This window comes from Dermacentor albipictus, chromosome 5, assembly GCF_038994185.2.
Source record: "Dermacentor albipictus isolate Rhodes 1998 colony chromosome 5, USDA_Dalb.pri_finalv2, whole genome shotgun sequence".
Taxonomy (NCBI): domain Eukaryota; kingdom Metazoa; phylum Arthropoda; class Arachnida; order Ixodida; family Ixodidae; genus Dermacentor; species Dermacentor albipictus.
The window spans coordinates 137,630,539-137,643,990 of record NC_091825.1 but is presented as its reverse complement, the minus strand read 5'-3'; the positions used below and the strand labels follow the sequence as shown (position 1 = coordinate 137,643,990).

General features: G+C 47.0%; 3 protein-coding genes across 3 annotated transcripts in view; 1 reads left to right on the top strand and 2 right to left on the bottom strand.

Moving 5' to 3' along the window:
• The window catches only part of LOC135909285 (sodium- and chloride-dependent GABA transporter 1-like), a 75,716-nt gene that overhangs the window by 28,915 nt on the left and 33,349 nt on the right, over positions 1-13,452 (top strand). The gene's annotated exons all lie outside the window — the stretch shown is intronic.
• On the bottom strand, positions 405-1,396 carry LOC135909283 (uncharacterized). The gene has a single exon (XM_065441209.2). It carries the CDS (start codon positions 1,309-1,311, stop codon positions 412-414), a length of 900 nt encoding a protein of 299 aa, XP_065297281.1. The 5' UTR covers positions 1,312-1,396; the 3' UTR covers positions 405-411.
• LOC135909305 (uncharacterized) lies at positions 1,761-9,952 on the bottom strand. The gene is made up of 2 exons (XM_065441244.2): positions 8,848-9,952; positions 1,761-1,798 (listed from the first exon to the last, which is right to left on the bottom strand). The coding sequence occupies exons 1-2, from the start codon at positions 9,950-9,952 to the stop codon at positions 1,761-1,763; spliced, it is 1,143 nt and encodes a 380-aa protein (XP_065297316.2).

The following is a 13,452-nucleotide window of genomic DNA, read 5'->3' as shown; positions in this document are numbered from 1 at the left end:
GTTGTATTTTGGGACGTTGTTTCTGTAGTTCTGTTGTCTGTAGTTCTGTTGCCTGTAGTTCTGTTGCCTGTAGTTCTGTTGTCTGTAGTTCTGTTGTCTGTAGTGTGACGTCCTGTAGTAGAAAGTTCTGTAGTTCTTGATGAATATTTAATTAATAATTGACAGAGACGTCCGTAAGATTATGTAAATTTGTTAGCACAAAAAAGAAAAACATAAAAGTAAAAAAAATTAAAAAAAAAACGTCCTTGCCTAGGATTCGATCATGCGACCTCTCGATTCCTAGCCCGGCACCTTACCACTGCACCACCCCTGACTTTTTTTTTTCCTTTCTTTCATGGTATTTATTATAGTTGCATTCAACTAGACGTTCACCAGTTCTGCATAGTCAGAGAATGGAGGGCACAATGAAAGTCACACAGAAGAGGCAGCGTTCATACTGTGAGTAGAAACGTTCGCGTAGGGTGGCAAGGATAAGCACCTCGCCAAAATAGGGTACCAGTCCGGTTGCACACCGAGTCCATCATAAACCTGCTTTAGGTGTAGCGTCATTTGGATGAAATTTGCCCTTGTAGTTACAACCGTTTCGGCGTTGCGGTCCATCATTCGCGTTTTCCACAAACTGTGCATTCCCATGACAAAAAACATATCGAAAGGTGCACTATTATCAGAGGTTGGCAGCAGGTATCGCACAGTATGAGCGTTAATCTCAAAGTCTTTCTTTAAAGTCCGTTGGAGGACATCCCAAAATAGGATGGCGTCGGTGCAGCTAATAAAACAATGTTCAATTGTCTCTGGTACATCACAAAGGCGACAGTTAACAGAAGAGACAAAGATACCTTTTTTTTGTAGCCATGCTTTAACCGGTATGGTTTCACTATGAACTTTATAAAAGAATGTTTTGCAGCAAGGGGATAAATACATTTTGCGAACTCGCTTTAGCACATCGTGGCCTGGCAATTTAATGTATATTGATCGGTAAAGTGGAGGCGGGAATAGCGTGGATAGTAAGTCTTTGTACAACGTTTTGCGCGACACAGAATACAAGTATTCAGTGGAAAACCGAACTGTCAGGAAACGAACCGCCAAGTAAACTTCTTGCACGAACCCCCACAAGCATAAGCGCGAAGAAAAACTTGAAGAAACAACTAAATCAGGTAACGCATTAACAAGTGTGACTTGCATGTATGAACGAATTACAGGATGGGAAGTATCGCGAAAAAAGAAGAAACGAGACACTATCTGCCGCACATAAAGATGTACTAAGCCCAGCCCACCTTCGCTAACAGGCCTAAAAATGTTGTCTCGCCTCATGGGCTCAAAAGTTGAAGACCATACGAAGGTTGCAAAGATACGGTGAAAGCGTTGGATGTATAGCCTAGCACAATGGATAACTTGCAATACATAGAAAATTTTTGTTGCCAAGAACTTACTACTCCATCGAAGAAATTCTGTACCGCCTAGACTGCAAGGATAACCCCGAGATTCGAGGCGTCCGCAGGCTGGGAAAAGATTCACAGTCGATCTTTATCCTCTTCAAGGAGAAAGAAGTGCCAAGGTGGATTTACCTCAACGGGGCACCGCACAGATGCCAGCTGTACCGCAAAAAATACGAAGTGTGTGTCGCCTGTGGCCGACTCGGACATCGCGCTGACGTGTGCCCAGACCCGACGAACGTCAAGTGCCGGGGCTGCGGCCTCGAGAACCCGTCAAGTGACCACAGGTGTGAGCTGAAATGCCAGCTGTGCGGCAAAGGCCACGCCCTAGGAGATCCCAAGTGCCGAGAACTCTTCCGCACTCCCTACGAAGTTAAGAAGCGACAGTGGGAGAAGATGGGACAAGCAACGACGACTGGTGGGGGACATCAGAGTCGACAACGCGAACCCAAAGAGGGAAAAGACTTCAAGTTCCGCGAGGACTCTTTCCCAAAACTGGAAGCAAATCAGAGCAGACCATCGCCGCCGCCCAAAGGACGCTCCGGTTCCCGTGCCAGGAGCCAGTCCAGGGGGCGCTCGAGCTCAAGGGACCTTGCCAACCCATGGAGACGAGGTAGGAGCAAGGAGCGTAAGGGTGTGAATTTCGCGGGCAGGGTCTCCCAGGAAAATAATCAGAGGGATAAACGGGACGAGGAAATTGAGAAATTAAAGAAAATGGTCGAAAAATTAACGGGGATAGTCGATTCGCAACGGTCCGAAATCCAAAACTTAAAGAAATCATAGAGGCAGGCAACCCCTCCTCCGCAACAACCCATTAGACAGATGACCCCCCCAGCGGCACGTCAACAGCCGCAAGGAGAGGATAAGATGGTCACAGAGGCGTCCCTCCCGCCACCAACGAAACGCAAAATTCAAGACGCCGACCCTATTCAGGCTATAGAAAAAAGGGTCGAAAATTTGGTAAGATTAGAGGCCAAGATGAATGAATTTATGAACCATATCAACATCCAAATTCAAACTGTCCTCGGGGCAGTTCAGAAACAGGCCGAGGAATGCCAAAGGCTAAGGAATGAGATGGTCGCCATGAACGGGTGGCAACAGAATATGGAGCAGATCGTCACGCAACTGCAAAATGGCCAGGCGCGCAAATGAAAATCAAATCTGGCAGTGGAACTGTCGCGGCTTCCGGCGCAAGCGGTCGATTCTGCAACAGTACCTTCCGCTATTAGATGAGACTCCTTTGGCGATTGCCCTCCAGGAAACTGGAGGACCCGCAAAACTGTCAGGTTATCAGGCATTTCATAGTGGCAGGGGGGAGAAATCCTCGGTCACAACACTCGTGAAAAGAAATATCGCGGCCATTGAACATGATTTAGAGTCGAGAGAGATCGAGAACGTGTTTGTCGAAATTCTAACCGGAAAACAGAAGGACCCTAGTTTATTCCTTCTAAATTTATACAGCTCACCCAGGCAAAGGAAGGTGAGGTTCAGGGCTCTGCTTCGCAAGGCCCTCAAAATTTCAAGCAACCAGCCACTGTTGATAGTGGGGGACTTTAATGCACATCACCAGGAATGGGGGTACCCGCACCAAAGCCCGAAAGGCAGACAGCTGTGGGAAGATACGCATGACATAGGGCTCACTCTGCACACGGACCCTGAGAGTCCAACGAGGGTGGGCAATAGCGTTAGTAAGGATACATCTCCAGATCTAACATTCTCGAAAAACATTAAAGATCTAGAATGGCATAATTCGGATCAAAATTTTGGCAGCGACCACTACATAATTGTTTCCATACTGAAAGTGGGCCTTCAAACGCGGAGGGCTCGCGCGCCGGCCGTCGTTGAATGGGATAACTTTAGAGATATCAGGAGAGCGCAGGAACTGGGGCCCATCAGAAACATCGAGGAATGGACGACGGCGCTCAAATCGGACGTTAGGAGGACGACAAAAACGCTCGAAGGGGATAACGCCCCGGAGATAGCGGACAGCCGTCTTCTGCATATGTGGGAAGCTAAGCAAAGCATGGAACGTCGTCTCAAAAATCAGAAATGGAACCGCAACCTCAGAAGAAGGATTGCTAGGCACAATAAGGAAATCGAAGATTATACTTTTACATTATGCGAACAAAATTGGGCCAACAAGTGTGACGAAATGGAGGGGAGCATGCACCTCTCCAAGACGTGGAACATCCTCCGGCATTTGTTGGACCCTGCAAGCTCGAAAACTCAATCCGGTATAAGATTGGCAAAAGCTAGGCACGCGTTCGTAGGGAACGATGATTATTTCATGAAGAAATTAATTGAGACGTTCGTGGGGGAAACATCGCGAACTCCACTACCCGACTATGGTGGAGCGCCTAACGAGGCGTTGGGCGCCCCCATCACAGAAGCGGAAGTGCGAGCAGAGATTGTAAGACTCAGAACGAAGTCGGCTCCAGGCCCTGACGGGGTAACGAACAAAATGCTCAGAAACTTAGACGATGATTCCATTAGCTATCTAACGAAGTACATGCAGGAATGTTGGGAAAAAGGCGAGCTCCCACAACAGTGGAAGACGGCAAGCATTACTTTAATACCAAAACCCGGGAAGCCTCCGCAATTGGAAAACTTACGGCCAATTTCCTTAACTTCATGCGTGGGCAAATTGATGGAGCACGTCGTCCAGACCAGACTGATGGGCTTCATGGAGCAGGGCGATCTGTGGCCACATGAGATGGTCGGGTTCCGACCTCAATTGTGTACGCAGGACGTCATGCTCCAAATCAAACATGATATAATAGACTCAAGGTCTAAAGATGCAAAAGCAATTCTGGGACTGGACCTCACGAAGGCTTTTGACAACGTAAAGCATGAGGCGGTCCTGGAAGGGCTGAACAAGATTAATGTAGGTACCAGGACATATCGATACATCAGGGACTTCCTGACGGGAAGAACTGCTCGCATGAGGTTCCAAACGCTGGAATCCCCCACAATTGAGCTAGGGAGTAAGGGTACGCCCCAAGGATCAGTGCTGTCTCCCCTACTCTTCAACGTGGCTATGCGAGAACTCCCCGAGCAATTGGCAAAGCTCGAGGGATTAAAATTTAGTATATATGCGGATGATATCACCCTCTGGGTCAACCGGGGAAGTGATTCAGCCGTCGAAAGCCTGCTCCAGGCCGCCACCGACATCATAGTCGATTACGCGGCCGAGAGAGGCCTAGCATGCTCGCCGCAGAAATCAGAATTGTTTATATACAATCCGAAACACTTAAGGTGCAAGGCACCGTCGGAGATCAAAATTAAGGTGGCGGGTAAAGAGGTACCAATAGTAGAGCAAATTAGAATCTTGGGCCTGATTCTCCAGTCACACGGCTACAATGGCGAGACCCTCAAGAGGCTGCAGAATCACGCATTACAGACCCTGAGCCTAATTAGGCGGGTGGCCAGCAAAGGTCGAGGGCTAAAGGAAAAAAATTTATTCAAGCTAATACAGGCGTACATATTCAGCCGGGTGAGCTATGCAACGCCATATCTCGATTTGAAAGTGGTGGAAAGAGAAAAGATTGATTCTCTAATGAGAAAATGCGTAAAACGAGCGCTGGGACTGCCCATGTGTACATCAACAGAGAGACTGATGGCTCTAGGAGTGCACAACACATGGGCAGAACTGGCGGAAGCGGTGCGAACCTCTCAAATTGAGAGACTTAGCACCACGAAGACAGGAAGAGCCATATTGGCCAAAGTTGGAATAAACCCGGACAGAGGCCCCACCCAAAAGGTGGACGTAGATAGGGAAATTAGAAAAAATCTGATTATCTCCCCTCTGCCAAAAAACATGCACCCGGAACATAACAAAGACAGGAGGCATAAACGAGCCGAAGCATTAAAAATTAGATTCGGTAATATCTCGGAGCATGAGGTGGCCTATGTAGACGCGGCGGGAGGTAGCGGCAGTTTTACGGTGGCAACGGCCGTCAGCGGCCGGGGTATTCCCGTGACTGCTGTCACTCTGCGCGGGCGCAACATAGAAGTTGCCGAGGAAATTGCGATCGCATTAGCTTGCGCTGGAACGGACGCGAAATTTGTGATCAGTGACAGCAAAACTGCCATACAAAATTTTAGCAAGGGAAGGATCTCGCCCTTAGCGGCCAGAATCCTAGGCCAGAGAAAGCTAAATAGAAAAATTCAAATAATTTGGACTCCGGCGCATGAAGCCGTCCCCGGCAACGAGGCGGCCCACGAGCTGGCTCGAGATCTCTACCGCCGAGCCGCTACGGGGCCCCTCGATGACCGAGGGAGCGGAGAGCGCATGCTAAAATATGGGGAGATCACGCAGCATTATAGATTGGCTCGTAGACTGGTATCCCCGCCAGACCCAAAATTAAACAACAGACAAGCAGTCGCGTGGAGACGACTACAAACTTATACATATCCGCACCCGGTTATGGCGAACCACATGTTCCCCGAGGCCAGGAGCGATAAATGCAATCTTTGTGGGGCGAGAGGGACCCTCGACCACATAATATGGGAATGTCCGTACTCTCCCGGGGGAACGCACAAAATAGACAGTAGAGACACCTGGGAGACCCTGCTGCGCAGCTCGGACCCTGAGCTCCAGCTCCGGCTCGTCCAACTGGCCGAAGAGGCTGCTGGGACCCAAGACCTCCCAGCCTGCATCTGAGGCGGCGGCACTCGCCCCCTGACCTGTGCGTCGGGGGGTGGGTAGATCACCTTTTCCGTTGGACATTAAAGTTTATTCTATCTATCTATCTGCCAAGAACTTATTGCAGGCTTCGGCTTTCCCAAAAATAGAAAGTCGTTGTGGAACGAATGTCTGGGCGTAACTTTGCAGTACCGAAACCCGTTCTTTCCAATAGTGTGCGCTTAATTTATATGCGTCTAGCGGCACGCCAAGATACTTTGGCGGGACATCAGTCCACTTAACGCCTGCAAACTGTTCTGGTGTATAGCACCATGAGCCAAACCATAAGCCTAAACTTTTTGAGGAGTTCATTCGCGCTCCTGATACGCTGCCAAATTCTTCTATTTTCGATACTACTTTTTCAACACTGGACTTATCCGTGCAGAAGAACGCTAGATCGTCTGCGTAAGCTAAGACTTTAACTTCATTACCCAGTATATTGAAGCCATGGATGTTACTCGACTGAATTACGCTTAAGCATAGCGGTTCCAGGTAAAGGGCGAATAGTAGTGGGGACATCGGGCATCCTTGTTTTACTGATGAGCAAATAGAAATGGGTTCGGAGAGTTGGCCATTAATAATTAAACGACTAGTACAACAGGTGTAGCAAAGCCTAACGCCTTTAAGCACAATGGAGCCAACATTGACATGCTCCAAAAGAGAAAATAAATAGGAGTGGCTCACACGATCAAAAGCTTTAGCAAGGTCTACCTGGAGCATTGCAAGCTGCTCAGTGGAACCATAACAGTATTGAAGAAGGGTACGGGCGATATGTATGTTGGTTTGAATTGATCGGCCCCTGATTCCACACGTCTGATGGGAACCAATAAGAATTGACATCGCAAATTGCAATCTATTAGATAGAACTTTCGCAAAAATTTTGTAATCCACGTTTGACAATGTGATTGGTCGATAGCCTTCAACAGAACGCAGTTTCTCTTTATCTGAACTTTTGGGAATTAAAACTGTGTGGGTTTTGCAAAAAGACTGCGGAAGGGCGCCAACTTCTAAACTTGTAATAAAAATATCCAATAATATGGGGCTGATAATTGATTTGAAAGCTTTGTAAAATTCACTTGAAAGTCCATCGGGGCCGGGTGTTTTCGACAGAGGCAGCTGATCAATAGCTAGCTCAATTTCTTGAATCGTAAGGCTACCACTGATGACTGCACAGTCATCATCCTGTAATGGTTTTACAAGAGATACAAAACTCTCTAAAACTTTTGCATCGTGATCATTCGGAGGGGCACTAAACAACATAGTGTAGAAAATTTCGAACTGAGAAATGATGTCATTAGTATTTGTTAGAAGACTACCTTCGGAGTATATTTCCGGAATTACTTTGGAAATACCGTGACGTCGCTCGTCAAGTAAAGCTTGACGTGTTGGTTGCTCAGATTGCAGAGCGCGCATGTTTCGAGATCGAATTCGCGCACCTCTGTAACGCAATGCGTCATACTTTTGTAACTCACATTTAATGTTTTCTATGTCAACAATGTAAGTGCCTGGCATTTCGCATTCAATCTCATAAAGGCTACATAGGCTCTTAAGAAGCGTTTTTTCTTCATTCTTTCTATAGAATGATTTCACCGATCCAATTTCTATAGCCACTGTACGAACCTCTTGTTTAAAGAGTTCCCAAGCAGCAAATAATGGCAAGTCACTAGACAGAGAATTGGTTAGAGCCATGCACACGCGATTAATAAATTCCTGATCATTTAGGAGCTCAGAGTTAAGCTTCCAGAGTGCCCACTGTGGTCGGAAATTAGTTACAAATTTTTCACCAATGTTTGCAATAACCATACAATGATCAGAGAATGAAACGGGGATAGTAATGCAGGATAGTCCTCGAGAGAGGAGTGATGAAGAAACATAAATCCGATCAAGGCGGGCGTAGGAATGACCTTGAATTCTTGTATAAGAGCGAGCTCCCTGTCCCGACACTCCTATATCAACGAGCCCTGCATTTTCTATTATGTTAGACAAAACTTCACCACTCCTGTCCCGCTGAGTGTTATGGCCGCTTCGATCGTTCGGATCGCATACACAATTGAAATCTCCCATTAAAACAATGCAGCGATCACAGTCCAATAGACTACACACAGTATCAAATAAAAGAGTTCGTTTTGCAGCGTCATTAAATGCATAGACGGTGACTATGCGCCATGGCACACCCTGCAACACAAAATCACAACATATATATCGACCTTCAGTGTCGACATGATAACTAAAAGCTGAATAAAGTAGGCTCTTTTTCAGAAACAGGAAACAGCCCGCGGATAAACCAAGAGCGTGTGAAACGCAAACATTATACTCAGACAGAAAAGGTCGCAAAGCCCTTTCTGTCTCGTCGTCACTCTCAATCTTCGTCTCCTGTACGGCGACGAAGTCGAGGCGCTTCCTAGACAAAAGCCGGCGAAGCTGCGCCTGTTTCTGCAAAGACCTAAGGCCTCGTACGTTCAAGGTTGCGAATTGAAGTTGCTGGGACAGGGCCATGGTGACTACCAAGTATTTGGACCTAATGATCTATGTGATCGGTCCTAGAGGGCAACGGTGAGGCTCCCTCCGAAACCCCACCTGGCCTTCTGGACCGTGATCGTCGGCACTTTCCTGAGTGTTTCGATGTTTTGCGGCGACGTGCTTTTCTTGTGGTACTGGTCGTCTCGCTGTCTGTGCTTGATTCCGATCTGTTGGTCGCATGGCGCTTCGGAACTGAAGTATCCGCGTTACTTCGGCTGTCCTCTGCCGGCTCAGTGCACGTGTCGAGTTGCTTGGGTGCATCAGATGAGTTATCTCCGGCTCCCTCATTCGCTTGCTGGGCAGCAGCTGGCTCCGTGGTAGCGGGTGCTCCTTTGGGTTGTTGCTTCGGTTGGTCATCTTTCTCTTCGCTACTTTCTTTATTCACGGGCAGTTGGCATTGTTCGCAGTTGGCAGTGGGCAGTTGGCATTCACGGGCGATGGCATTGTGACTGTCTTCAACAGGCAGAGGGGCCTTAGTGGCACAGCGGGTCTCCGCGGAAGAGGGAACGTCTCCCGTCGCGTCAAGAACCTCCGTAATGTCCATTATGTGTTCTTGCAAGCTTTCATCCGGAGGCTTTGTTCTGTGTCGTAACTTATCGGCGTATGTTACGACACATTCTTCAGCTGTGTGACCAAAGCGCCGGCAGGTTTCACAACGTGGGGTTCTGCAGTTTCGACGAATGTGCCCCACCTTGTTACAACGCAGACAAAGTGGGGGCCGGCCTGGAATTAATACGAGACTCTGCACTCCACAAACAGGTAGTAGATGTGGAACGTCCCCCACGCTCACTCCATCGGCAAGAGTCAACACCACGTCCCGATTTAGCGTACGCATTTGTTCCATCTCCGATACTCTCCACCTTTCTGCTGATATAGACTTGACTTTCCCGTAAGCCTGGAGCGCATCTCGAATGTAGTCGTCTTCCAAACGCTCAGGAAGCCACAAAAGCTTCATTTTAACTTCCGTGGGCTCAGGATCAATGACGACGCAGCGTCTACCTTTTACGGATAATTCCCCGCATGCTACTAGCTTTGATTTTGTCATCCCTGATTTGCACGTCACCATCCACACGTGCGACATCTGAAATTGTCCGATGGAACTTATTTCCTTCAGGTCAATAACGGTCCGAAGGGCGTCTCTGAAGTCTTGGGCTCGGTACGGTCGACCACTTAAGTCAGCATGCAGGAAAACGGAGTCCGCAACCAGCTTACCGGTAGGAAGACGGGGTAACACAACACGGTAGTCATTGCTGCTGGCTGAAGCCTGAGCAGCACCTCGGCCAGGGGCCGATAAATCCTTTGAAGCGGAGAACATGAGAAAAGCGACCGTTCGGAACGCCGTCTTCTTCTTTCTGTCTCCCTGACATGCTTTTGGAGTGTACGTTTTGGCCATGTGAATGGTACGACGTGCTGATGCGCTGATGTTTACATTTGCATTTTGAGAGCCAAGATCCGCTATCACTCCACCGCGTCAAGTGCCGCATCTCTAGAAGAGCAAGAGTGTTCGTACCATCGACAAGTACATCGTGCAGTGCTAGAACATCGATTTTGATGTCCGATATCCATAATAAATAAGAAATTCAGAAATAGACAACGTTGACTTTTAGGGTTATTACTGCTAGTTTCGACAGTTGTCTCTCGTTCTTTACACTTTTGAGCGCGCATATAATTCGTGTGTTCAATGCAAAATAGCTACATAAACATTCGTGGATGAGAGTTCTTTCTGACAGCATACTGGCTTCTCACGGCAGCACTGTATCAGATTAATGAGACCCGAGCGAGACAGCTTTTCACGCAACTTTGTGGAACAACCGAAATCTTCTTTTCCGCTTCGCATAAGCTTGTGAAATATTCCTGGGAAATTAAATAATGTGTCAGTGTAACAGCACATGTAAGTCCACAGGCCTGTGTGCCACATCTTACCAAAAAAAAAAACGGATACGCAGCCATTCCCGCAGATGGTATGATTTTGATCAGCGGCCGATTTTGACGAGGCCGGTAGGGCGTTGCTGGTGCCGCGTCGTCACGGCACAATTATAACTATTCGCCACGTCGACTTTAATACCGGTGTCGGTGCCATCGGTGTCAGCATTGCCGGCTTCAGAGAAGCGCGATTGAATACCGCGCAGGAGAAAAGTACAGTGTACACTACCGATGCAAAAACATACAATTTTAAAGGACCGCGACGGGAAGCGCTTCTGTTGCGACTTCGGAACTCTTGGCCGTCGCGACCGAATGTTTCTGCTGCGACGTCAGAATTGGTGTCGTAACGTCGGAGTCGCTGTCAGGATATAAAGCTGTTGTTCCGACTTAATAACTCTTGTTGTCGCGACAGAATGCTTCTGTTGCGAAATCAGAATTTCTGTCGTAACGTCAGAAATGTCTCCCAATTAAGAAATGTCAACAACTTCTGTCGTACAACAGAATTTCTGTAGTTCCGACAGGAATTCCTTTTGTCTTTTTCAACCGGGCACTACAGAAGCTTGTCGCATCACACAATTTCAGTGCACTTCTGTTGTCATCATTGGGTATATGTTGCGGCGATAGGTTTCCGTTGTGGAACAGTTCTCTGTAGTACAACAGAAGTTTGTCCATTACTTCAGGAACACTTATGTTATGACAACTGGGGGCCTGTTGCAATGATAGGTTTCTGTCGTACAACAACATTTTTCTGTAGTACAACTGAAGTTGGTCGCATTACATCAGGAACACTTCTGTTGTGACAATTGGGGGCCTGTTGCCACAATAGGTTTCTGTAGTATTTCAACAGCTTTCTGTAGCACTACAGAAGTTTTTCGGGTTACTTCAGGAGCATTTCTGTTGGGACAACAGGGTGCCTGTAGTGATGACAAATTTTTCTGTAGTACTACAAAAATCTGTTGTAGAGCTTCAGCTTTCTGTTGTAACAACAGACATACGACAGACTGTACTTCTGTAGTAGCAACAACAAATGTCTGTTGTACATCAGAAAAGTCTGTCGCTCCATCAGGAATCTGTAGTTATTACAGAAAAATCCTGTTGTACAACAGAAATTTCTGTAGTACTTAACACAACTTCTGTTGTCATTTTCAACTGGGTGACGGCACCAATAAGCGTCGTCTACATGACCGTTAATTGTTGGCAACGGTATGTAATTCATTAAGTTTACCATCACTTCGGTGAAGTTAGCATATATCAAGGCATCGAACGAAAACGGGATATATTGTGAGCTTTACCGCCCTTTTTGCGTTACTGATCTCTGCAATCTCATCAGACGCAAAAGCATAGCAACATTCAAAACAAGCTGATTTAAAGACAAAGTTATCTTCTTATACGTTCTCGCTCAATTCGCGCTAGCTATATAGGCAAAACCAGTCCACGCTACTGCGTCTACAGCTTGAAAAGAAAGCGAAATCCATTTCCCGCGTTATAACAATGTTCTTTCATTCGATTGTCAAATATTCTGAGCATCTGAAGGTACCAAAGGAGTAGAAGGAGGAAAAGAAGGAAAGAAAGGTTGGGAGGTCAACCAGGTGTGCGCCCGGTTTGGAACCCTACGCGGAAGGAAGGAGTTTAACGGGTGTAAAATTCCGACAGGACTGAAAAAAAGAAAACAGAACTTAACGAAACATTGTGAAAAACCTTGAACGAAGTTTCGGTGTAGTCTCAAATATGCTCTTGGAATCACACTGCAATGCAGAAACCACGGAAGGTTGTCTGCGTATTCGCAGTTCCCATCCGTGGTTAGCGCTGCACTCCGGTATTTAAAAAAAAAAAAAACCGTGGCCTGAGTCAGCGCTTATCACGGGCTCATTATGCACACCTGACAACCATGTTCGAAATCTATAGCCGTCAGGCTGGCTTCAAGAAGGTTCACCTTCTACATCTATGTCATGCTTGGAGCCGACAGGAGAATCAATCAATCAATCAATCAATCAATCAATCAATCAATCAATCAATCAATCAATCAATCAATCAATCAATCTTTATTTAGCATTCATTCATTTACAAAGAAAAATGAACACTAAAATGAACAAACGTGGTTGCTGCGACGAGTTTGCCAATGCGTGGCTGAGAACAGCTAGAACAACAGTTAACCGGGTTTCCGCTGTCAAAACTCTCGTCGTTTACTACGTTGCACGTGCAGACTGTCGTCGTATCTACCTGGCGTCGCCTTGGCGCCTTCATTTTGTCGGAAGAGCAGAAACGGCGCTCGCAAGACTCGGCATATCTCCGTTTCGCTTTTTTCTTTCTTTCCAACGTATACGCGGCTAGTGAACGGACTCTACGGCGAATGGAGAAGTACCAGGAGAGAGAGAAAAAAAGAAAAATTGCCTCGCAATGGCCGTGGTTTTGCTACGAGCGAGAGCGCAACGCCCGAAAGCGGATGTTTATCTGCTTTCCTACGGCCGTTATCCGACTCAGCTGGTCGGCACGAAAAAAAATAAAGATTAAAAAAAACAACATCGTTTTAGAACTGTTTACCTCGTATGTTTGTTTAAAAGTAACATGTAACTTTTATATGACTGCAAGAAGGCCGTTGTCCCGAGTCGAATTGCGGCCGGAGGATGGCCACCGCACCGATACTTGAAGTTATTGGCATAACAACCTTCTTTTCTTTCCCGTCTCTTCCTTTTTCTTCTCTCTTTTCTTGTCGTGCACATCGTTTTCAACCACATCAGACTGCACGAGCTATAGATATCGACGCCTTCCACAGCGCGGGCGCTTTTTCATTTCAGAAACGGGCAGGAATGCGCAGGAAACGCCATAAAGTCGATTTGAATAGGAGCGAGACACTGATGGTTATTGTCGTAGGACTGTGGGCGGGAAGCCATT

Coding starts and splice junctions, on each gene's coding strand:
- LOC135909305 (XM_065441244.2), bottom strand. CDS start 9,952: ATGTTCTCCGCTTCAAAGGATTTATCGGCCCCTGGCCGAGGTGCTGCT. Junction 1,799..8,847: donor GCCGGCAGAGGACAGCCGAA/GTAACGCGGATA, acceptor TTAACTTCGTAG/GGAGTGCGGAAGAGTTCTCG.
- LOC135909283 (XM_065441209.2), bottom strand. CDS start 1,311: ATGAGGCGAGACAACATTTTTAGGCCTGTTAGCGAAGGTGGGCTGGGC.